The sequence below is a fragment of the Petromyzon marinus genome, chromosome 61 (genome assembly GCF_048934315.1).
Source record: "Petromyzon marinus isolate PM22_M1 ecotype Great Lakes invasive population chromosome 61, UKy_Petmar_22M1.pri1.0, whole genome shotgun sequence".
NCBI classification, from domain to species: domain Eukaryota; kingdom Metazoa; phylum Chordata; class Hyperoartia; order Petromyzontiformes; family Petromyzontidae; genus Petromyzon; species Petromyzon marinus.
Genome location: NC_133727.1, coordinates 12121290 through 12146979, shown reverse-complemented (window position 1 = coordinate 12146979; position 25690 = coordinate 12121290). Strand labels below are relative to the sequence as shown.

The 25690-nt window shown below is 47.1% G+C and overlaps 1 protein-coding gene across 1 annotated transcript in view; it reads left to right on the top strand.

Moving 5' to 3' along the window:
* LOC116955768 (cytoplasmic FMR1-interacting protein 2-like) overlaps window positions 1–25690 on the top strand; it is a 59426-nt gene that overhangs the window by 3026 nt on the left and 30710 nt on the right. Inside the window, exons 2-15 of the mRNA XM_032977083.2 lie at window positions 2390–2549; window positions 3430–3519; window positions 4297–4374; window positions 5839–5940; window positions 6633–6814; window positions 7694–7790; window positions 10650–10778; window positions 12684–12788; window positions 14659–14750; window positions 19398–19515; window positions 20871–20990; window positions 22188–22313; window positions 23106–23272; window positions 24986–25127. Of these exons, the coding sequence (XP_032832974.1) occupies window positions 2433–2549; window positions 3430–3519; window positions 4297–4374; window positions 5839–5940; window positions 6633–6814; window positions 7694–7790; window positions 10650–10778; window positions 12684–12788; window positions 14659–14750; window positions 19398–19515; window positions 20871–20990; window positions 22188–22313; window positions 23106–23272; window positions 24986–25127 (1665 nt within the window). The 5' untranslated portion in view covers window positions 2390–2432. The remainder of the gene's footprint in view (window positions 1–2389; window positions 2550–3429; window positions 3520–4296; window positions 4375–5838; window positions 5941–6632; window positions 6815–7693; window positions 7791–10649; window positions 10779–12683; window positions 12789–14658; window positions 14751–19397; window positions 19516–20870; window positions 20991–22187; window positions 22314–23105; window positions 23273–24985; window positions 25128–25690) is intronic.

The following is a 25690-nucleotide window of genomic DNA, read 5'->3' as shown; positions in this document are numbered from 1 at the left end:
GCAGCGTTCTCCCAGATCTTGGTGAGATTCAAGAATGGTGGCAGCAGTGAAATGCCAGAAGGTGGATCGGGACTTGAGTCATCAGCCAGGAACATTTTTGGGGTCTTGGTTGATGGGTAGGTGGTTATTGTTGCTGTTGGTAAGAAAACGCGTAAAATTCCATGCAGTGTGAATGTCACCCTGGATATTTGGTGGCAGAATGTTCGCCAAAACAGGGAGCGAGGGGATTGGTGTCGGGTTCAGTGTTCCAGTTACGATTCTCATTGTGTTCTTTAATTGTGCATCTAACCACTGATGTTCGCTGTGACTAGGAATCAGACTCATTGTGCCACTGGTCCTGACGCAGTACAGTGTTTCACAATGGAGAGTGGCCACCGCAGCTGCATAAATTAGGAATTTGCAGAAAGGAAATAATTTACCAATGACTGCACACAAAACCATTGCATTCGGTTGGGGTCCGCTCTTCATTTGGATAAATTCTAGCTTTTGAATCTATATAATTAATTTATTTACCTTGCAATGCCCATTAACTCTCACATGTAGATGAGTGGGTTGGAAAATTCTGCCTCCCATTGTGTGTGGACTAGAGGCCACTTCAAAGGATCTAAGAGGTAGTTCAGTGATATCCGCTTCTCTGGGCCGTTCTCTTAACACAACTGATTGCACTGCTGTAGGAGAGTTACGGATGGATGCTTCGTCTCATGACTATGTGACTGCGATTGCACAAATGAGATGAAGTTGAAGGGAAATGAAAAAAACAGAATTAAAAGGTCCAACGATTTAACATTGAGCAACGTCTTAAATGTAAACATGAAGCATAAAAGAGAATGCTGCTGCCGTGTAATGGTTAGCACACTGGACAGGCAATCCAGAGGTGGCACGAGTCTCTTAAATCCCCCCCGCCTCCGTCGACCTAGAAATAATAATGGGTACGCCACAACTATTCAATTGGCATGTAGCGTTTGGCAGGGTAAAGTGTGGAATTGCCGCCTCTTCCAAGACTTGTGGTCAACGTAGAAGAGTGCCTTAAATTGAGAAAATCTTATACTTAGCCGGGCGGTGGTTGCGCACTCCTTTAATCCAGCGCTGCGCTTGGCGAGGGTTGGTGGATCGCGCACATGTTGTGAAACCCCCTTGCTATGGGCATAGAGGAGAAGCCATACCCTGGCTTGCCAAGGGGAAGCACAGCAGAAATGTGAACTCCACCTTTCCCATCTGTATGAGATCGGGTGTTTCCCTCTCGCACATGTGGATTTTCTCCAGGTGCTCTTGTTTCCTCCCACATGTAAAGACTCAATAATTGGCAAATGACACCTTAATATACAGAGGGCCACAGAGCTTGGGCAATTGTTGGCATGGGCTCACCTCATGGCTGCTTTTCCACTTGTCTGTGGTTCTTCCTTGCGCCTCGTGAGTTGTTTTTCATGGAGAGTAAGTCAATACTTTGGCACGTTACAAGTTGGAATTATTATTATATACAGACACTTCGCGTAAATTTCACTTTGTGGAACGGTTGAATGGCTTGGCTGTTTGAATTAGTCATCACTTAATCACCCCATCGTCAATTCCTGTTTTTAACGAAGATTGAATCAGTTCTGTTTTGTCAAGTATATGTCTTTCTGAGATGCACTTCATAGTAAGTTCAGTGCAATAATTTGCGCTACCAGAATAGAAGCTTCTGGCAATGATGTTTGAATAGTGCCTGGATGGTGGACCAAGAGAGATGGCCAGGTGTGGTACGTGTGGGCCTGCCAGATAGCCAGGACTTGAGTCTCCACCCCCGGGGCATACATGGTGGGTGTTCGCCTGTTTCCAATTAGATACTCAGGATCTCCTGAGTATCTAATTGGCATTATTCTTATTATAAACGTTTGATACAGGCTATGCAACAGCTTGGCAGCAATCGCCAGCATACATAACATGGTTGACCTATAGGGACCCATCCCTCGACTGTACCCGTGCATCGATCAGCTTCGCACTGTGTGGAAATTCCTCTGGTACAACTATGGAAAACTTTTTAAACTACGTGGTCAAAAAAATATGTTAAGTCGTGTAGAGGCCAGAGGAGATCCCTGTCGCACCCCAAGGTGAACAGGGAATGGCTCTGACTCCCGGCCACGCAGCTTTACCTGGGCCTGGCCACCGTCATTATGGTTCTTAATGATTGTGAACAGAGAGTCAGGGATCCCAAAAGCACGAGGAACAACCGCTGCACGACTGCTCCCATATGCACGCACACACATTCACACCTATGCCTCCATAGAATGTCACTGGTTCACCGCTGCGCTGTCAATGGCGTGTTCGGCTTTTCCACAATCACGCTCTGGGGTTGCGAAGGTTTGTTGTCAGAATGAACACTGGCCGTTTGTTGCCCCTTGCTCTCCCTTAGGGCGGTGGAGGTGAAGTCGTCCGACCGAGACGTTGCCGGCCAGATGGCGTCGTCCGTGACGCTGGAAGAGGCTCTTTCGAACGTGGACCTGTTGGAGGAGCTTCCTCTGCCCGACCTGCAGCCGTGCATCGAGCCACCGCCTTCCTCCATTCTCTATCAGGTCCACATGCATTATAGACCCTACTGATTCACACCACTGTGGATTCTACAGATTCACTCCGGTGTAGTTTCTACAGATTAACACCGCTGTGGATTCTACAAATTCACGCCGCGTTGGATTCTACAGATTCACACTGATGTGGATTCTACAGATTCACACCACTGTGGATTCTACAGATTTACACAGCTGTTAATTTTACAGATTTACACTGCTGTGGATTTTACAGATTCACTCCACTGTGGTTTTTACAGATACATACCGATGTATATTTAAACCCCAAGATTAGGATTTATATCACTTTATATTCATGTACTCTAATGGTCGAAAATATGTAGAACTGTGAATAGAATCGTTACCCCAAATCGTAACAATTAATTAAACTGTTGGGAGTGGATTGCCACATCCCTGCTTCTCAACATGAGCCAATCCTTGCCAATAGACATACACGCTACGTAATTTCTTTCATAGACTTTTTCCAAGACAAGCCACGGCAGTGCGATTGTGGCCATGCAATATTAAGGTTAGACCATAGAGTAAACCACTGAAGTCTGCTCTTCTTCAGCAGAGGAAGAATAAAACGGCCTTCTCCTGGCTATCATTCAGCTCCTGAACGTATTGCAGTGCTCAATAATAGAATAGGAGACTTTTGCTGACCATCCACAGCAGAGGTGTGACATTTTTTTCCTTAAGGAGGGCCGAACAAGAATTAAAAAAAACATTTCAAAGTGGTAGTAGGTCTCGTGAAGCCACGGGGCCGTATGAAATTTAATTGGTTGGGCCGTAGGTTCCACACCGCTGGTCCATGGAATCACTGTTGCTGCTGCTGCTCTATGTGGCGGTGATCCTCTTATGAGCTAATGGATGTCCTCTTTTGTCACAGGCCAACTTTGACACCAACTTTGAGGATCGCAATGCTTTTGTTACCGGGATTGCCAGGTACATCGAGCAAGCAACTGTCCACTCCGGAATGGTAAGTGCAACGAGCGCGACTCAGTCGCATGACACCCCGAGTTGATGCATGTATGCAGCCCGTTTAGACATCTGCTGCTGGGTGAAGGCCCTCCCTCACACCGTGCAGGACGTGGGGTTTTTTGGTCTTCACGTACATCGGTGCGGGTTGGTAAAGACAAAAAGCATAGAAGTACAGAACAACAATGTATTTCGTGTGACAACCTGTTGTCATGCATGGTGGTTGCTCATGAGTACTATCCAGGCTTAGCTTCTGGAGTTCTGTGGGCTAGGTGCACATTCTGGGAGGTTTGCTCATAGGTAACGTGCCTAATCATGGGTGACTTGGCGTAAAATAGGAGTGGGTGTGTTTGTGTAGAGCGGTGGCGCAGCGGGTCGCGCACTGCGCTTATGAACACGCCGGCTAATTCCTGCTCACGGCCAACATCGGTAATACATACCTAAACCGTTCCTGGGCCTCCATGAAGCGAGCTCAGCCTTATATGAGTATCTGGTGCGGTGTGTAAACATCAGCGCTTAGGGAGACAAAGGTGGCCGAGCACATTGTTGGTCACACAGCCCCCTTCTATGCCACGTCGCCCCTCGTAGGTTGCTCGTGTACAGCACTCACCCCAACAGTCTGTGAAGGACTACACGGGGGATCTTTGTATTCTGTCTGCGTGGGCGTGGCACCGGCCACGCCCGCCCCCTTACGTGTGCCGTGACGACCGTTTCATGAGCGGCACTTTCCCTGGCACTGTTTGTAAGCGATGCGGGCAATCGTGGTCTGCGATTTCAGAATGAGATGCTGGAGGAAGGCCACGAGTACGCTGTCATGCTCTACACCTGGAGGTGCATCTCCCGGGCTATCCCACAGGTGAGCGCTGGTCTCCTCTGTTGGTTGCCCACTGGTTTCACCTCCGCTGCCCACTGGTTTCACCTCCGCTGCCCACTGGTTTTGCCTCTGCTGCCCACTGGTTTCACCTCCGCTGCCGCATCGTACACCTTAACCTACCCAGCTTTGCCCTGTGCCCTCATTATAGCAATGCATCGATGAAGCTCGTCCCTTACCAGTGTTCACAGTGAAAACCAGGAAGTGAGTTTGCGTGTGGAGACCTCTGAGATTTGTCCATGCGCATCTGTTTTGTCTGTGTCAATGTGCGCATCTTTGTGTAATGACAGACTAGAGAGACGTTGTATCAGGAGGCACTCTATTTATAGCCTTCGTAGGCACTGAGACTACTATAGTAAGGTCAGGACAGCAACAGGCTGCCTGACCCATAATGCTGAGACGATGGTAAGACGATGTTGTCGATGACGAAGACTTGGCGAGACTTGACTTGACGGGACTTGACTTGACGGGCTCCAGGGGTCCGCTCCAACAACGGCCCTGAGTCCTCTCCGGGGTCCCCCTTATATCCCCCCCAGTGCAGCCTCGTTCCCCCTTGGCTATGCCCCCCTTCTAGAACCCCTAGAAGGTTCCCGGGCTTCTCCCGTACCCCCTGCGTCCCCTTCTCCCCACATCCCTTCCTCCCGCCTACCCCCTCACTTCTGGCCGACAGGGTTGCCATGGCAGCCGAGCTCCTTTTTGCCAGCAGCCAGTGCTACATGCCGTAGTGACCTATTCCATATCACTACATATGTATTGCAGTGGTGCGGTGGTTGTCTGAACCCAGTGACCCGAGTTAAATTCCTGGCCGCGGCTAACATCAGCAACGTATATTTGAACCAGTTCTGAGCCTCCCGCAAGTCGAATCCGCCTTGAATAAGTACATGGTGTGGTGTGTTCACATCAGCACTGGGGAGACAAAGGCATTCGGATGTGATGCTGGCCGTACCACCCTGCACATGCATTAGGAATGTGTGCTTGCTTATGAATTCATATCACTGAAAATTTGGCCTCGATATGACATTTCTGACGATTCTCAAAGATCATAGTTCATCACGCTGTAGTGTGAGTTGATGAAGGCTGTGAGCATAAACACGGGATCATAGAAGTACAGTAAAACACATGATTTTGCTATACTGTCCTCTATGCAACCACACAGCCTATAACGCCTGCAATACACAGTGGTTGCTCACCCAAGTACTATCCAGATCTAATGAGATGGAGTGCATTCTGGGTGATTAAGTTATAGGCCCCCACAGTTTTAATGTTACTGTTGTCAGTCTGTAACTTTCCACTTTAATTCCCTTCCTGAGTTGTTGTGCGGACTGTTTTGATTTCATATCGCCATCTCTACTGCTGCTTTCCTCTGGATCCTCTTGGCTTCTGTGGGTGTCCACCGTGTAATTAAGTGCGTACAACGCCGCATGGGGGAATTGCTGTCGTTGTTTGTAGGTGAAGTGCAATGAACAGCCGAACAGAGTGGAGATTTACGAGAAGACGGTGGAGGTCCTGGAGCCCGAAGTCACAAAACTCATGAACTTCATGCATTTCCAGGTATGTGCTGTGGCAGCCTCTGAACCACGGCTGATGGGTTGGGCAATGCGACCTCTTTCTCAGTTCCTTTTTGTTTGGCTGATATTAGGGGAAGGCAACAACTGTTATTTTACATCTAGGTGGTTGAGCCAAATGATTTCGTCAGGATTAGCGGAGTGGATCACTGTTACTCCTCCTTGTTTGTGAATCGGACACCGAGTCGTTATTTGTTCCATGGTCACCGGATTTGTTTAAAATTTTACTTTTGTGCATCATATCAAGTATCCGCATCTGCCAATGGTTTGTGCGGTGGATGTGGTCTAGGGTCATGGCCCATAAGTATTGCAGAAGGTTAAAGCCATGTTGCTTCTGCGTCGGGTCTTTCATGAGGTGTTGTGATTTGTCGTGAAATCGTTTGGCTTTCACAGGCATCATATGGGTTGAAGTTGTATTTTTAAAGGTTAAGCGCGTTTGTCCTATTGTGATTGCTTGACTTCAAGCAGTCATGAGCGATGTTATTGAGCTCCTCTTGGATGGGGAGACTTAATTTTCCCAATTACTCGTTTGATTATAATTTTGCTTGTGTTTGTAAGATATCACTCTCCCTAAGAGCACTTGGCCCAACCAACGGCTTATGTAGGCTATGCGGGGGGACCTTTGTGTTTGGTAGTGGTGACGATGGTTGGTGCCCCGATACGCTCTGTCTCGTTCAGCGAAAGGCGATCGAGAAGTTCTGCGAGGAGATGAAGCGTCTGTGCCATGCCGAGCGGCGCAAGGACTTTGTGTCCGAAGCATACCTACTCACGCTGGGCAAGTTCATCAACATGTTTGCCGTCCTTGACGAGCTCAAGAACATGAAGTCGAGCGTCAAGAACGACTACTCCGCCTACAAGCGGTAACACGCAAGCCGCAAGCTACGCACTCGCGCCGTCGGGGGAGATGACAATTCGTCTGCAAAAAGCGATTCTGCCTACGCTTCAGAGAGGGCCGCGTGGATCCAGGGGGTCAGGTGGCCGAACCTGAAGCGCTGAGATCTGGGGTTCGACTCTAGGCAGCCGCAGACCATTAAACCAGCTTTCTCAAGTGCAGTCAGTTGATGGTCTCAGCCCAGTTGCACGTACAAAAAAACCCATCGTGTGAAGTTTGGTTCTGCACTTAATTTCACTAAATTCCAACCCTGAGAATTCAATATTGGTTTGACTGTCATGCAACAAACGTTGCTCTCCTATGCAGAGGGTGTGGGAAAGTGCTGCCCCCAACTTTGTGAACCATACGTCACTGGAAGGGCCGCACTGCTGTGCAAGAGATCCGCATGGATTCGTCTTCTCGTGACGTGTTATCGTGGCACAATCAGGTTAACGTTGGGGGGGGGTGAAATAACAATTTGGTAAAAACAAAATTATTAAATTATTCAAACAAATTCTTACTTTCACAATATACAAGTTGAGTCGTGTGTGTTGTCAATGATCTAGGTGAGCAGGGTTCTTCAGCTAGTGGCCTGTGGACCGGATGTGGCAAGGCTCTTTCAGCGGCCCGCCGGGAGATATTGCTCACCGAGAAAGAGAGATACAGATTGGTGAGATGAAAGGGAGATGAACGAGACTTGGGGATGAGTGAGATACAGCAATTGTTGCTTAAAGAGCCGGATAGCCCAGCTCTACGCAGAGGTGGAGGTGTGCGGTTGGCTGTGGCACGGTACAGATTCGGTAGAGGAATGACTCGGTGGCGAGAGGAACCTCGTAACGTATTTATTCTTTTGGGGCGTTTGTTCCAGAGCTGCTCAGTTCCTGCGCAAGATGGCTGACCCGCAGGCCATCCAGGAATCTCAAAACCTGTCCATGTTTCTGGCAAGTCACAATAAAATCACGCAGGTAAGCGTCAAGTCATTGATTTATGACAACTATACTAATTTTGATTTAAAGCTTTCGTGACTGCAGTAATTCATATTCTTAGTTTTTTCGGTAAACGGTCATCATCAGGTGTGATGATGACCGTTTGAGTTATGGTCGAAACGTCGTGAGAATTTTTTATTGTTTTATATATATTTTGTTATTTTGTTGTTTCTCTTCAACGTGACTTTACCGAAAAAACTAAGAATATAACTATACTAATTATAATTTACAGCCCTTGATCAATCCGCTGCTGGATGAAGACCTCCACTCATCATGTCAATCATGGGGGATGATTGACTGATTGACCTTATCACGCACTTGTCCACATTTTTTCATGCACATATGAAGAGTGAAACATAATAGTGTTTCACTCTTCATATCTGCCAGTCGCACCCCCGTATCAGCACAGATCAAAAGAATTCGACTCATCTTGTCTGTTGTTAACATGCTATTGGTGGGCAGACCCATGGGCCCATCTCACAATTGTAATTGTGTAATTTATAATTTACTAGCTTTACTACCCGGCTTCGCCCGGGACTTGGATTCTTGTCTTGGATTAATGCACGGCCTACGCGGAGGGTGGGGGGGGGGATGCGTGACGTCGGCAGTCACACTGCGTGACGCCAGCAGGCACACTGCGTAACGCTGCCGCATGCGGGTGACATCACAGATGTGACGTCACCCCACACTTGCCATGCAAAATATATCCATTATTGCGCCCCCCCCCCCTCCCCCAAAATACAAAAGTAAATTTTTATACCTTTTGCATTGTGTACAATCTGGAAGCTACCCACATACCACATTTCAAGTTTGTTGCATGTCGGGAAGTATGCTAAACATTTCGAACAGACACTCATTCACAAATTTCCCTTTTATACATATAGATTTGAATAACATTAGCGATGATATTTTCAACTCGCATCGCTGTTTTAATGCTGTCTAAGGTTTGATTCATTGACTGCCCATCATTTGTGTGAAAGGGGGGAAAGCATAGTCTCATAAAGATGAACCAATGCAGGCAGACCTCGCTTCGCACAGATACACACAGGCAGACCTCGCTAAGCGTGGCCCTGTCGAACGCTCACGCGTTACGGCGCTCTTTGTCCTGGAAGAAGTAAAAAAAACTGACGAAATTAAAGAACAAATCTGCTCGGTGCTTATGAGGGAGAACATGCATCAGCACTGGCTGAAGAAACGACCCGGCCCCCATCATTCACTCGGCCAATGAAAGCGACGCACGCTCCGAGCCAACCAGAACCCACCGCCAATGATTCTATTAACGCGATTAGTGATCGCGATTACATGAGAGAGAAAAATTTGATTTGTTTAGCCAGGTGAGAACTCACGGGACCAGGATAGAGTCTCGGGCACCACTTAAAAGAAACCTCACCACAGGAATGTAGACTAAGGGCATCGCTAAGATCACGGAGGTCCTGAAGCTCTCCTCTGAGAATGACCCTGGATTGGGAGAGCAGCAGCAGCAGCAGCTCCTCCAACCTCGTCTCCCACCACTGCCTTGTAGGAGGAGTGCAGTAGAATGCACTTGAGTACTGTACATAATACTGATGTTATTGTCATATATTTTCATTCATTTAGTTTCTCAATCCGCTTGTCCTGGTGAGGGTTGTGGTGGCAGCATGTTGAGTAGTTCTTGAGTCACAAACCAAAGATGACATGCGCATGCATACGTATTGCCCTGACAGCTACCCACCAGCTTCGTGCTGCTGCTCATTATAAATGCACCTAAAGACAAAGCAAATTTGAAGGCATTGCAGAATCGATGCGTATGCACGATTTTTCCAAACGTGTCGATTGTCATAATAATGACACAGGCTGGACAATAATGATATAAGTACAGGTATCCCTCGATTTACGAAAGGGATGCGATCTTCAAATTGCGCATAAAACTATAGGTCGTAAATGAAGAATGGCTTTTCCCATTTAATACTATAGACTAAGGATGTGTTTCAGACAGTCGTTCCAACTCTCCTCCTAACAATGTACAGCTGTCATTTTTCACAAGACAAAAATAATAATTTAGAACGTAAATATTAACCTTTTCAGTGAACTCGCCAACAGATCTGCATGTTGGAATGACTGGCTTGGTGATGTTGAGGCGTTACTGTTGCACTGCAGGGACACCGTGACGCTGTTGCAGATGGTTGATGGCACAGCTTCCTGAGTGCTTCTTGTTTGATGATCTCATGGCGCGTGGCCATAGTGATATTTTGTTCATATGAAAATTCGATTTTGTTCATTAAAAAGTGTCCATAATTTGTCAATTTCATTCACGCAAAATTTCGTAAACTGAACGTTTGTAAATCGAGGGATACCTCTAAATAGGATTGACAACAACAGAAGCGCAAGGACATAAGGAGGCGGTATGCTAATGGGGGTGTGGGGAAAGGACAACAAACTAAACACAAAAAGCAGTTCTTAAGAAAAATAATTTTCAATCTAGATTTTAAAATGCATAGCTCCGATGGCTTCCTAATATCAGAAGGAAGAGCATTCCAGATGGCCACAGAAGCGCATCTAAAATCGCGCGATGCAGTGAACGTTGATGGCCCGCCAAAAGTTGCTGCGAGGATGACAAAACCAGGTGGATCGACGCAGCGATAAGAGATCTAGAAGAGAAGGAATTGAGACGGTTCGAGGCAGCAATTCTGGCTGAAGTAATAAGACCACAGTGGACGCGTATTTGGTTATATCGTCGCTGACGAGCAGATGGAAGGGACGGAGCATGGCAACAATAATGAACGGTAGTTGATGGCAGGCCCGGTTGCGCGTGCGCAAGTGTTGCCTCCTCGATCCTTTGCTCCTCTTCTCTCCCTGTAGACTCTGCAGCAGCATCTGGAGGTGATTCCCGGCTACGAGGAGCTGCTGGCTGACATCGTGAACCTCTGTGTGGAGTTTTACGACGACAAGCTGTACCTGACTCCCAGTGAGAAGCACATGCTTCTCAAGGTAAACTCTGCCCTTAATGCCAGCTCATTCACGGCTGTTTTGTCCCTGATTTATCCATTTTCTTAACAAAACCTCATTCTATTCTTGCGTATAGGCAATATGTCCCAGAGCTAAATTCCAATGTCGAGGTCTGCAAGCCAATAGGGTGATTCAGGAGAGAGTTTAGTATATTTTGCTATTCTTCCATTGAAGGAGGGCAGACTGCAGTCGTTTATTCTTTGGTCCATAGTGTTGGTTGCATGGCCGCAATCACACCACTGTTACTCATCTTTAATTTTACATTCATGAAGAAGATGTGCGCATTGGCCTGCAGTTGATGTTCTGATACAGTTGATGGTTACACCACCAGTGGCTTCGAGGAACGTCAAAGCCAGGAGATGCGACGTTTGGGTCTTGAATGAGGAGTTTATTCTGGACATCTGCGTTCTGCTGTGCTTGCTAGCAGCGTTCTTCTGGATCTGCGTGAGATTCTAGGATGTTGACAGCAGCATGATCATAGGATCGAGCCCTGAGTTGTTGGCATTGTTGAGGTCTTTGTTGATGGGTATGCTGGAGACCAAATTTAAGCCATTAACATATGGAAGCAGATTCTTGAATCTGATTGTGGAGCTTTGACAGTTAACCCCTCGTGTTGCACAGGATTTTTCCGGGTTCTCCGGTTTCCTCACACACGAAGCGAACACTCATTCACGGTATTGGCTAAACATCCCAATATCTGTAGTATAACCTGTCTTCTATCAAGATGCACTTGTGGCAATGTTGGTATTTTCATGGCACGTGGTGATTTACCCCTCCATAATTTATTGAGGTGTCTTTGGTCAAAGTCACAATTCAATAAAAAAAATCCATTGCACTGTGCATAGGATCTTTAGTGGCAGTAGAGAGTCTATGGACCATTCACATATGATATAAAGGGTGAATCATTTACAGATACCCTACTGATTTCTGATTAGTCTCTTCTCAACGGCTGTTTGGATGTTGTGAAAGAGATGGCTCCGTAGCTTTGAGAGGAGCGTTTTAAAGGATATGAGTTTTTATTTCAGATTGGTGGGAGATGTGTGGAGGCATTGATATAAAATGCTGTTCTGTCTAATGTATATTTGTTATTTTAGTGGGGTATCTATTAATTGATCACCCTGTGTATAGTCACGTCTACGCTCGTACAAGCATCGGGATATTTATTTGTGCTCCGATGAAATTTGGAGACGAAACTTTTTAACTTTTAACATTTTCCAACTAAGATTACGCATTGGCTCAACTGGGGGAGGGAGGGCACGATAAACTGTAATTATTAAGATCATCCGACATGAGTGAAACTTGGGTGTGAAGTTGCATTGTCATGCGGGACGTACCCAATGGAAACCGGCCAAATCTTGACTTAAAGCTTTCGTGACTGCAGGAATTCATGTTCTTTGGGTCTTTCGGTAAAGCCACGTAGATAGAAAAAAATAATAAAAATTAAGATAATAACAATATCACAACGTTTCGATTGCAACACAAGCAATCGTCATCAGGTGAAGCAAAAGGGAACCGGCCACTTTGACCCGAGAGCCGCCTCTGCGCCTTTCCCGACAGAGTTGCCCACCGAGCCCCCCGGTTGCGCCTGGCACGGCTCCCTGTGTGCCTGACCCAGGTGCACCCGTTATTATTGCTGATTAAATACCTCCGAGGACTGACATTTTGGGAAACGTTTATGTAATTCGTGCATACGCGCCGCTTTATTTCCTTGTTCTACCCAGTTGCATTCAGAGGTTTGGAAGCATGCGCTGAAGCCTAACATTTTTTATTACGTGTTGTGTTATCCCAAAAATCGGTGAGGGTGGTGAAATTTATTAACCTTTTAGATCGTAAATTTGCATGAATGTTGGGTTTCTTGGTGCTTCCTTTATCGCAATTTGACAACAGGTGATGGGCTTTGGGCTCTTCCTCATGGACGGTGAGAAGAGCAACATCTACAAACTGGATGCCAAGAGAAGGATCAGTCTGAACAAGATTGACAAGTTCTTTAAGGTGCCTCCATACGAGACAAAGTTTCAGTTGAATGTCTCTACTTTTTTTGTTGTTGCAAATTATACCTCATCCCGGCTTCAATGGTGCCTTTGGCACTCTCATGATACATGGCTTGCAATCCCCCACCCTTCTGTCTTTGACTTGTCCAAACACGCACCGCTGAGCACTCAGGACTTATTTCTAGGCAACTTGCAGATGCCAGTAGGGCAGTAGATGCTTAGGCATTGGTTCCCTTGGTTACGTTTTTCTGGCCATAGCTGCTAGGCGTAGCACGGGGAAGGAAGCGGTGACGAGCTTTGGTGGTATCATTTTCATTGTCTGGGGTGACCTCTTGACCTTACTGGACGTATCCTCATCTTCCCCGCGCTAGCCAAACCGAGGGGTGGTGAATCTCGCTTTTCCTGGGCTACATGAAGTCTACCACTTCCGAATGGGCCACAAGTAATATATAGATAACTGTCACTACAAGCATCTTATAAGCACTAATTGGTCTTAGAGTGGGGAATATTTTTGCCTGGCAGTGACACTGTGTCTAAATATAGTGCTTGCACTCAGATACTGTGAGGACCTATGTGTAGATGAACACAATGTATGTTTTTGCATCCAATATATTGATTCATAATTTGGTCAAGTCGCGGAAGTAAAATGTGTGTTGTAAACCCTTCTCCACCCAACACACATCATTAAGTAATCACATCACAACCTCAATACAAAGTGTATTTACATTAATTTAAACTCCTACAACATTATTATAACATTACTAACCATCTATTATAAGGTTGGCCAGGACAGGGCAGACCCCACATGAGTGGGATAAATGCGTAAAAGAAGAAAGAAGAACCATCCATTATAACTAATTAACTTTGAATAACCTGTATCACAACATAAGTCTATATTCCATAAAATTAACATGTCCACATAATTTATACAGAGCAAACGTTGCATCAAAATCATCTTTGTCTATCCTGGAGAAATCCGATGAGCTATGAAGCTCTTTTTTTAACAGATGTGCAGTTTCAACAACAAACAGTGCAATGTATAGGAAAGGTAAGAACATCACTGTAAATAAATAAATTAACATGTTAAATACATTGAGTATATAAGTTAAAATTGTATAAGTACACCAATTCCCAAGCTTGGGCAAGGAAGAAAAACAATAGCAAGAACAGTCCCAGACCACACCAAGACAATGGTCCCCCAATAACATTCCACCTTAACATTGAACTCAAATGTATGCACATACATTAACCTCTAGTTATCGATTCCTGCCACTTCCTGCTTCCTTATGGGTGCACACTGATGACATCACACCACCTGTTTGAGGCCCCAAGAAGAGAGGACATTTTCACAATTCTGGAAACTGCCTGACGCCGGTTGTAACTACGAGCTAAACCATAATGAAGGTTTTTTTGGGTTAAGTCACAGAAATATAAATGTGTCGTTAAACCCGCCACCACCCGACACAGCCAAATTGTAAAGGTGGTCACGTAAGCAGAACATGACAATTCGTCACTAGTACAGCACACCGGTGTGTTAGAGAGTAAACCCGCAACATTTGCAATTCGAGTACGACGTTTTGCTGGTAATTACAACTAGCATCCTCAGGCGGACAGCCAAAAAAAACCTCTTATGGATAATATTGATCACAAAAGCGTACATGTTATACGAACAAAACGTCAGACTACCCCATTGTTAAACGCTGTGGATGCTGTTGAACACACCAGTGTTGTTATAGGATCCCCCGAGGGTGTGTGTGTTGTTTAACTTCCTGCTTGGCCCTCGCTAAGGAAGAGGTTCATACATAATAGGAAGAGGTTCCCCAAACCTGGCATGACCCCAAATCCTTGCTGTCCATCTGCTTTACCCACAGCAACTGCAAGTGGTGCCACTATTTGGAGACATGCAGATCGAGCTGGCTCGCTACATCCAGACTAGTGCTCACTACGAGGAGAACAAGTCCAAGTACGGCCGCCAATTCCCCTAACGAGTCACTACTCCTGCTGCACTCTCTATTGGCTGCGGTTTGTGTTGTTCGTCCGCGCGTGCGAATGTGTTCGTCCGCGCGTGCACGTGTGTTCATTATGGATTCGTGCGCGTGTGTTCGTGCGCGTGTATGCATGTGTGTTCGTGCATGTGTATGCATGTGTGTTCGTGCATGTGTGTGTGTGTGCTTGGGGCAGGAAACTACCAAGCAGCAGGGATTGGCACTTTTGAACAAAATAATGAAGGGGGTGTGGGAGCGTGGCGGTGAGGTGTGGGAAGCTGTAAGTCCCAGGATACTGTGGGCTCGCCTATCCATCAACAAGAGGCGAGGAATGGTGGTAATGGTTGCTTTTGCCCCCACAGAAGATGAACACCAATGGAGGGATGCAGACGAGTCAGATGCCTTCTATAACCTCCTGTCACAGGTGCTAGCTAAAGTGGCCCCTCGGGATAGTCATCCTGTCAGGTGACTTTAATGCCCGAGTGGGTCATGACGCTGGCACCAGGGTTGGAGTGATCAGAAGGCATGGGCCAGATCAGCTCAGTAATAACGGAAAGAGGCTGCTAGACTTTTGTGCAGCCCATGGGGTTGTAGTTCCCAACACACTGTTCCGGTATCGGCGCATCCACACAACATCATGGATGCACGCCGGGTCCAAGCAAGAACATCTGCTGGACTATATAATTAGGACCAGCGGATGCAGGCCCATGTCCTTGACACCAGGACCTACCGTGGAGCTGATCTGCCCACTAACCATCAACTTGTCATCTGTAAGATGCGCCTGCCATTTTTCCACTTCAGTGGTGTGTGTCCATCTAGGACCCCATTCAAACCCACAGTGGCCTGGTCTCAGCTAGCTGAGGATAGTTTCAAGCAGGAATTTCAACATCGCTTGCAGCTGGAGTTAGCATCGTGCCCCCCTCCTTTCTGATGCTGAGGGGAAATGGGTGAGGTTCAAGACTCTGGCCCATGTAGCTGCAATGGCTGCATTGGGTATGCAGTCCACACCTCCCCAGAGACCCTGGCAGAAGGAGGAAGCGTTCTGGCAGGTTTAAAGAAAACGACAGGCCCACTCCCGTTGCCTACAAAATCCAACATCAGAGAATGAGGAGGCTGACCGCAGCCTTCTCTCAGAGATTCGGAGAGCCGTACGGCGCTGCAAGGATGAGTGGTGGGGGGCGGGTTTCTGAGGAGATGGAATTTGCCCTACATGACATCGTAACTACCTGGACCACAGGATGGGTTCCGTAGGATTGGGAGGATGCCCTGGTGGTCCCCCCTCTTTAAAAGGCGGGGCACTGATTGCAATAACTATATGGGCATCTCACTCTTCAGTGTGCCGGGAAAGGTCCTGGCAATAATTATTCAATATTGCCTTGCCAGGCATGCTGAGGAGCCCCAATGTGGTTTGAGGAAAGGGGGTCCTGCACAGATGCCATATTTTCTGTCCATCTGCTACAGCAGGGGTGTAGGGAATTCCAACAAGACCTACATCTCTGCTTTATTGACCTGGTCAAAGCCTATGATGCCATCAGTAGGCCTGGGCTGTGGGTTGTTCTTCGTGCTTTCGGAGTCCCTGACTCTGCTCACGATCATTAAGGACCTTCATCATGGTGAGGGGGCCCGGGTAAAACTGCATGGCGGGGAGTTGGAGCCATTCCCTGTTCACCTTGGAGTGCGACAGGGATGTCCTCTGGCTCCCACATTATTTAACATATTTTGACCACCTAGTTAGTGAAGCCTTCCATTGCTGTACCATAGGAATTTCCATCTGGTACAGATACAATGGGAGGCTGCTCGATGCCCGGGTGCGGTCTAGGGATGGTTCCCAATTAGTCAACCATGTTATGTATACTCTTTGGTTCTTTCGGTAAAGTTATGTAGGTAGAAAAATAAAATAAAAAATAATTTCGATTTAAAGCTTTCGTGACTGCAAGGATTCATCTTCTTTGGTTCTTTCGGTAAAGTCACGTAGAATGAGAATAAATTAAGAAATTGACAGTCTCGTCCCCTTCACCTGATGAAGGCCGCTTGTGTTGTGGCCGAAACGTCGTGAGAATATTATTGTTATTTTATTTTATTAATTTATTATTTTATTCTCATTCTACGTGACTTTACGGAAAGAACCAAAGAAGAAAAAATAATTTATCACGACGTTTCGATCGCAACACAAGCGGTCGTCCTCAGGCGGAAAAAATAATCCAGCAGTGGAACTGCTGAACCAGGAAGAAACGGCGAGAGAGCTGTTACCACATATATAACGTCTTGTTGTAACATCTCTCGCTGTGTTTCTTCCTGGTTCAGCAGTTCCACTGCTGGATTATTTTTTCCGCCTGAAGACGACCGCTTGTGTTGTGATCGAAACGTCGTGATATATTAGTTTTTATTTTATTAAATTTTTCTACCTACGTGACTTTACCGAAAGAACCAAACAGTGAATTCCTGCAGTCACGAAAGCTTCAAATCAAGATCATGTTATGTATGGCGATGATCTGGTAATTGCTGCTCACTCAGAGGAGTTGGAGGCGCTGCTGCTGAACCTGGAGCGTGCCACTAAGAGGTGGGGCCTTACCATCAGCCCCACCAAAACTAAGGACCTGCCTGGGTATTTTGTACCATCGGACACTCCACCCCCACAACTCCCAATTGGTGATGGGGCAGTTATGGAGAGAGTGGAGAGCTTCCCATACCTGGGCAGTGTGCTCATGAGCGGCTCCGTTTTGACAGCAGAGGTCTCCGAATCAGTCGAGCAGCATTATCTTTTCATCGATTGCGCAATGCTGTGTGGAAGCTACCTAGTCTGTTGCTCCACACGAAGCTTCAGGTCTTCTCGGCCACGGTCATTCCCTCCCTTCTCTACGCTTGCGAAACATGAACCCCCCTAATGGAACAATTTCGCCAGTTAGAAACATTTAGGCTGGCCTGTCTACGATCCATCCTGGGTTTAACCAGGCTGGATTGTGTGAGGCGCTCACAAATCCTTGAAAGATCTGGACAAAGTCCCATCGTTGAGCTCCTCCAGCAGGCAAGGCTGTGTTGGCTGGGCCATATAGCCCGCATGCCCAGCCACCGCATGCCTAAACAGCTTTTGTTCGGCCGGATCTAGGGAGCGAAACGGGCGCGGCACGGGCTAGAGGAGAGATGGAGTGATGTGGTACAGGAGGATGTGGAGCTGAGTGGACTTGCCAATGACTGGTACCAGCGGTGTCAAGATCGGCCTCTGTGGAGGGTGGAGGAGGCTCGTGAAGGACGCTACTGGGCAGTTGGAGGCAGTCACCCTCCAACAACGAAGGGTGGAGGATCGATGCTCACAACAACGAGCGGAGCGCCGGGTGGCTAAAGCACAGCAAGTTGGAACAGTAGGGGGCACAGGTGGTGCATCAGCCAGTCGTCTTAGTCAGTCGACCTCTGGCATCTGGGTCTGCCCCATGACCTCCTGCCAGCGGGCGTTCGACACTTCACGTGGCCTCAAGGTGCACATAGCCTGGCACAAGCGTCGTGGTGACCTCACCGCCACTTCGTGGCGAATGGCGGTTGTTGTTATTGTGTATAGGGAGTGGTAGTGTAGTGGTTAGCGCTACGAACCCGGCAACTCGAGTTCAATTCCCCCTCACGGCCAACACCAGCAGTGACGATTATCTAAACCGTTCCTAGGCCTCCCCTATGTCGACTCAGCCTAAAATGAATGTGTAAACATCGCTATTAGGGAGTCAAAGGCGGCCGGGCTTGGTTGCTGGCTACTCACCCCCTCGCTAACAGCACTTGCCCCTACAGTCTACTAAGGCTACATTGGGGAATCTTTGTGTTTGTCTTGTCTTGTTTGTGCGTGTGTGTTTGTGTGCGTGTGTTCGTGCGTGCATGTTTGTGGGCGTGTGTGTGCTTGTGTTTGTGTGTGCATGTGTGTTTGTGTGTGTGCACGTATGTGTGTGTTTGTGCATGTGTTTGTGGAGAGCGGTAGTGGAGTGGATAGCATGCTGTGCTATGAACCCGGCAACCCGAGTTCGATTCCCGCTCACGGCCAACACCAGTGGCGATTATTGAACCGGTCCTGGGCCTCGCCGAGGTCGACTCAGCCTCAAATGTGTTCCTGGTGTGGTGTGTAAACAATGCCACTGGGGAGACAAAGGCGGTCTGGCGTGGTGCTGGCCACTCACTCGTATGCTGTTCCGGCCTTAATAGTTGCTCACTAGCATCACTTGCCTCAACATTCTGTTAAGGCTATACGGGGGATCTTTGTCTAGGTTGACTCAGCCTTCGATGAGTACCGAGTGCTTAGAGTAAAACGTCAGCATTGGGGAGATAAAGGTGGCCGGGCATGGTGTTAGCCACTCCCCGATGTTTATCGTGTGTGCCGTAGCAACCTTACTACGTGCTCGCTATTGTCACTTGTCCCAATGGTCAGGGTAGATTACGCGGGGAATTGTCTACCCCTTATTCACTGGCACAACCGAGCCATGCCAGAACCAAATGGTGATACGTTGATCTCGCAAAACAGTATACCGACTCGTTCACTGTGTGTGACGTCGGTGGAACGGAAGTTCTGCAGTGGAAAAACCACTTGGCGCTTGCGGGGCCATTGTGCGGTGGAAATGACGCGTCTGTGTTTGTTGTGTCGGAACGCAAAGGTGGACCTGCACCTCGCAGAGCAGCAGCCCCCAGTACAACATCTGTGAGCAGATGGGTCAAATTCGCGACGATCACATCCGCTTCACGTCCGAGCTGGCCCGACACAGCAACAGCGAGGTCAGCCCTGGCAAACCGTTGCCACAACCCTTCTTGACCAGTTTGCTTTGGATCAAATTATTTTATATATTTGGTATTCGAACCATTCTTATAGTGCAAGTCTGACGGCCAGAATATACACCTAATTTGAGAGCCAAACATCACACCTCCTTGCTTTGGCATTTGGTGTACCATCAACCGCATCACCAAACTAAGCAATCTTTATTTTACCAGGTAAGGCGCACTGAGCTATGCAGCTCTTTTTCGGAACCAACCTGGCCACAAATTATAGCTCAACGAAGTGGCTTATCATGTGCAAATTTAGAGCAACCAAATACTCTAAACAGGTCAATGCACACATCTCCCTTAGCAATTGAATATTACAGACGAGCCATAGTAGTGCGATTGTTGGCCATGCCACCAGTACTATGGACCATTATAATAGACCACTGTTTCATTACAGTAAAGAGTGCTCCTTCAATGGAGGAATAGCACAACTACACAGATTATTTCCTGAAGCCCTCTCTTGGCTATCACACCTCTTTTGATATTTATCTCCTCAACATGTTGCCATACGCAAGAATAGAACAGCGCAAGGCTATCATGAAGGTACTACATTTCCTATAGTCCGCCACGGTTGAACAGCAGGAGGCAACGTTGCTTTGCCTCATCCCAGTTGAAGACTTTTGCAGGTACAGGCGACCTCCACACCTATGACCTAATTGGTTCCTTGACGACGGTTGTTGAGCCATCGCAAGTCGAACCCTTATTTCCCATAGGTGCAATGTTGTAAATTGGGGTTCCGTTCCTGGAATCCCATTAACATATCATAAAATATAAAAATTGACCACGAAAATAAATGAAAATAACCCTAACAAGCATTTATTGTAACTTAACTTTTCCAGACATTTATTAATTAAAAACGAACACATTTGAAAATCCTTAAGTACTTTTTTGCACGTGCATCACATTTCCTCTTCTCAGACGTAGTGAAAGGTGACATTTTTTCATCATTTATGAAAAGTGAAGGACATTGCAAAAGAGAAGGGTTCGCTCTCGATGCAGCTGCAGACTACCGGGCTATACTATACATATCCATTCGGCAGAAGAGCAAAGCAGCGCCATCTGGCGACGAGTGTGTGCATGACATGCGCCGACTCGTCGCCAATCGACTCGGTATTGGTAGCAGTCGTTAGGCTGTCGTAGATACGAGTTTGGTCATTACTGTTGGGGTCTTACAATAAGAAAGGTCATTAAAGAGGGGGGTAGCTAGCCCTCGTAAGTCGGGGGTTGCCTGTACGTTGTGCGTAGACAATCCAGAGAATGTGGAGCCATTGAGCTTGGCGTGGATTCTGCTGCTGCTCTCTTCCTGGCAGGTGGTGAAGGCATCGGGTCAGGACAGCCATAAGACGGACGAGCAGCATCGTGAGCTGTGCGACCTGGCTTTGCGTGGCCTCCAGCTGCTGTCCAAGTGGAGTGCCCACGTCATGGAAGTGGTGGGCACCCATGCTCGGACGAACTGTGCCCGGGTTAAAGTGCGGGGGGTGGACTCCGTGGCCTGCGGGCCATGACTTTTACTGTCGCACGGCCTGCCTCTCCACTCCAAAAATGTCCCGCGAAGGATTTTTGTCAGTCACTGCAAGTTATAATCAAAATCTTTGTTTAGATTGGAGGAGGACTTTGATTAACTATAAAGCTCTTTTTCACAGATGTCCAGTAAGGGTGGGTCAGCAAGTTACACAAACAACCAAAAATACTAAAAATTATGGGAGTGCAAAATAAAAAAAAGGTTAACAAGTCACTAAAAAAATATTCAAACTGGAGTATATAAGTCCGATTTATCAACACTACATACAAGCTTGGGCAAGGCAGCAACACAACAACAGTCCCAGACCACACCAAGACAACAACAACAGTCGCAGACCACACCAAGACAAAAACAACAGTCCCAGACTACACCAAAACAACATCAGTCCCAGACCACACCAAGACAAAAACAACAGCCCCTCCATAGAAAATGACAGTCCTGATAACACTCGCTTCTAAGATATGAGGGCATTGCTTTCACATGTTGAATCAACAATCACCGTTCAATAAGAAAGGCAAATTATTGTTGTGAATAAACTGGGTTTTTAATTGTTGCGAGTTGATGGTCTTATAGTGCGCCTTTTGGCGTCCTCTGGTCTAACACTGTTTGAGACTAGGCTCAAAAGAAAGCTGTCTGGTGTGGACCAATCAGTTTCAAAGACAATGCATATATTATCAAAGTACGTTTTTTGTTTGCATTCTCACCACAAGTATTGTGGTTAATGCAGACATGATTCCTTGTAAAAGGTTTCAGTTTGGTGTTTTAACATCTTAACACAACTGTTTTGTTACCAGAGAAAAGGGGAAAACCTATTTTCATATTGATTGTCTTAGTCCGGTTACTGATGTACGACATGTACAAAAATCATAATAAACTAGTTAATCAACTGAATCACCTATTTCGGCTCTCAGAATAAACTTTTGTTTGCTATACGATGAACACTTTTTATGAGGCACATAAAAGGTGTGGCCTTGGTGTGAAGAGAAGAGTAGGTGCTGTGATGCCATCTTCCAGGACCATTCACTGTCAGAGCAGGGCGTGTGCGCGCTGTTGTTCCACGGCCATCTGGAAAATAAATCTCTCGATCGTTGCCTCACCCCCGCAGTATTCCTGGAAGCTGGTGCATCCCACGGATAAGTTCTCCAACAAGGAGTGTCCGGACAACGCGGAGGAGTACGAGAGGGCCACACGCTACAACTACAACTCCGAGGAGAAGTTTGCGCTTGTCGAGGTGAAATCGGTTGTCGTGTGTCCGGGGTCTGTTCATGGAGAAAGTCGTTCCAGAATGTGGTGAAAAGACTGAACTGCACGTGGGGCAGCTTGGGAGAGTGGTGGAGGAACCGGTGGGAGAACACAAACGTCTCAATTAAAGACACAAGTGCTTGCCACAAATGAACCACAATACCTCGCTGATCTCTTCAAGGAACATAAACCATCACGTGAACTTTGGTCATCCTCGCAGCGGCGGATTTTTGGCTATTCATTGAACAAAGATGGTCACTGCATTGCGCACTTTCAGATGGTTCGCCAAACGCTGCTCCGAGGATGACCAGAGTTTGCGTGATGGTTAACGCTCCTTGACAAGATCAGCAAGGTTTTGTGGTTCATTTGTGGCAATCACTTTGTGTGTAATGAGTGTGACCTTATCTATTCGTTGATCAACCAGAAGCCAATGTAGCTCAGCGAGCACTGGATGGACATTTTTGGAGCTCAAGTACAGTGAGTTGAGGCTCAGTCCACGTACCAATGAATGTATAAAGGAACCTTCATCTTAAATTTTGCAAAATTTCAGCTCTAAGAAGAAAATGTTTGATATGAATGTCATGTGACGAACATTATGTCAGTGGCAGAGCAGGTTGACCAGAGGTCACTGGAAGGTATTTCATAAGCAGCTCTGTGATATCCGCTTCCGCAGGTCGTTCTCATCCTCCATAGGATCACACTGTGCTATGTGCGACTACTGAATGGATATGCGAGCGTGTGCCGATGTTGTCGCGTTCCCTAATCACAACCCCCTTCCCAGGTGATAGCGATGGTGAAGGGCCTGCAGGATCTGATGGGCCGCATGGAAAGCGTCTTCAACCAGGCCATTCGGCACACGGTCTACGCCAAGATACAGAACTTCGCCAAGCTCACCCTGCGTGAGCCGCTGCGCCAGGCCATTAAAAAGAAGAAGAATGTCGTCATCAGGTGCGTGTATGCCTGTGCGCTCGCAGGATAACCGAGACTTTGCTAGCTACCACGAAAATGGAGTTGCTGTTGTATACAGTGAGGGAAAAAAGTATTTGATCCCCTGCTGATTTTGTACGTTTGCCCACTGACAAAAGAAATGATCAGTCTATAATTTTAATGGTAGGTTTATTTGAACAGTGAGAGACAGAATAACAACAAAAAAATCCAAAAAAACGCATGTCAAAAATGTTATAAATTGATTTGCATTTTAATGAGGGAAATAAGTATTTGACCCCTCTGCAAAACATGACTTAGTACTTGGTGGCAAAACCCTTGTTGGCAATCACAGAGGTCAGACGTTTCTTGTAGTTGGCCACCAGGTTTGCACACATCTCAGGAGGGATTTTGTCCCACTCCTCTTTGCAGATCTTCTCCAAGTCATTAAGGTTTCGAGACTGACGTTTGGCAACTCGAACCTTCAGCTCCCTCAACAGATTTTCTATGGGATTAAGGTCTGGAGACTGGCTAGGCCACTCCAGGACCTTAATGTGCTTCTTCTTGAGCCACTCCTTTGTTTCCTTGGCCGTGTGTTTTGGGTCATTGTCATGCTGGAATACCCATCCACGACCCATTTTCAATGCCCTAGCTGAGGGAAGGAGGTTCTCACCCAAGATTTGACGGTACATGGCCCCGTCCATCATCCCTTTGATGCAGTGAAGTTGTCATGCCCCCTTAGAAAAACACCCCCAAATATTCATATCAATTTTGGAAAAAGGCCTATATATACAACATTGTGATTTCATATTTAACGATACGATACAGCATTAATGATTAATGTCCACCTAACATGTCCTTTTTAATAAATGACGATTATTGGGTGGTCGCTTTGCCGAACGGTAGCGCTTTGGTCGCTTACTGTAGGGGACCGAGTAGGCCATGCTTGTTGGCGCCATAGTCCAAATTAGAAAAATTACCCCCAAATTTCTTAGTGGGGAAAATATATGGCAACATCACCCCTTACCGCAACGCATAATAGCAAGTGGACTATTGGAGGCATTGTGGTTTAACACAGGTCTTTGTGTAGGGCTAGATGAATAGCATATGAAAACTAAACTATCAAACTTTTTATTTTACCAGGTAAGGCCCGCTGAGCAATATAGCTCTCTTTTAGATATGACCTGGCCACATGATAACTCAACGAAGTGGATTATCACGTGGAAATTTATAGCAGACAAATACTCTTAAAAGGACGTTTCTAAATGTGGAGGGAAAAACCGGAGGACCCTAAGAAAAATGCACGTGACCACGAAGAGAACATGCAATCTCCAAATATACAGGCATCAAGGTCGGGATCGAACCCACAACCTCCTGCAAATCAGGCGAGGTAGTTAACATCTCGCCAACGTGGTGCCTCAGAAAAGCCTATGTCTATATGGGATAGCCCAGCCAGGCACTTCCAATTAGCATGGTTGGCTGCGTGCGGTGCAAAAGAAAATCACCATTACACAGGCTGTGGTGCCTATGCACGCTTGCAATTCGGCACTTTGGAGGCAGTGAGGGTTGGTGTATTACACAAATGTGTAAAATCGCTGAGCAGATCGATGCTTGAGAGTAGAGTCTCGCTGCTGTGAGCAATCAGAAGTGCAATTGCTCGCAACTGGTTGCAGAGACATCCACCTGTAAGCGACTCGATTGGATGCAACCAACCGGGCATCCATTCCCCATGTGCAGCGTGCTGCAGGCGATCCGCAAGACGTGCTGCGACTGGGAGGCCGAACCGGCCAACGACCCCTGCCTCAAGGGAGAGAAGGACCCCAAGAGCGGCTTTGAGATCAAAGTGGCGCACAGGGCAGTGGGCCCTTCCAGCACCCAGGTGGGGGGTGGCGGTGGCGCACGCATCAACACACGCACCAAGCCGCAAGTAGCTCCCGTGCCTTTCGCTCGTCGTGTTCCGCCTGCCAGACCCGTCAACCGTCCGCTTAACCTCGTTGGCCTACATATCGCCGTGTTGCTGCGCTCAGACACGTTTTGGTGGTCGTCGTGAAGCCACCCCTCACCCTTCCACAACCTCCGCTAAAACCCAAAAACCATTGGGTAAGAGTTGGGCCGAAGGAGTGCAGTGGTGGGGCACAGGAAGAAGGTGGGGCCGAAGGAGAATTGGGTGGGGCCTAAAGAGGAAGGGTTGGGGCCTACAGAGGTAAAAAATTCCAGTTCATTTAAAAGTCATGAAAGCAGAGAACCAAATCTGTGCTGCAGCAGCATGGCTTTCATGCCACAGATGTAGCAACAGGCCAACATAGCATATATAGTAGTCCCTCTGTTAACAGTGACATCGGTTAACGGTATTTCGGTGAAAGAGAAAATTTGTTCGGCACTAGACCTAACTTGGAAGACCACGCATTGGCATAGGTTTTGGATTGAGCCATCGCAGCCACC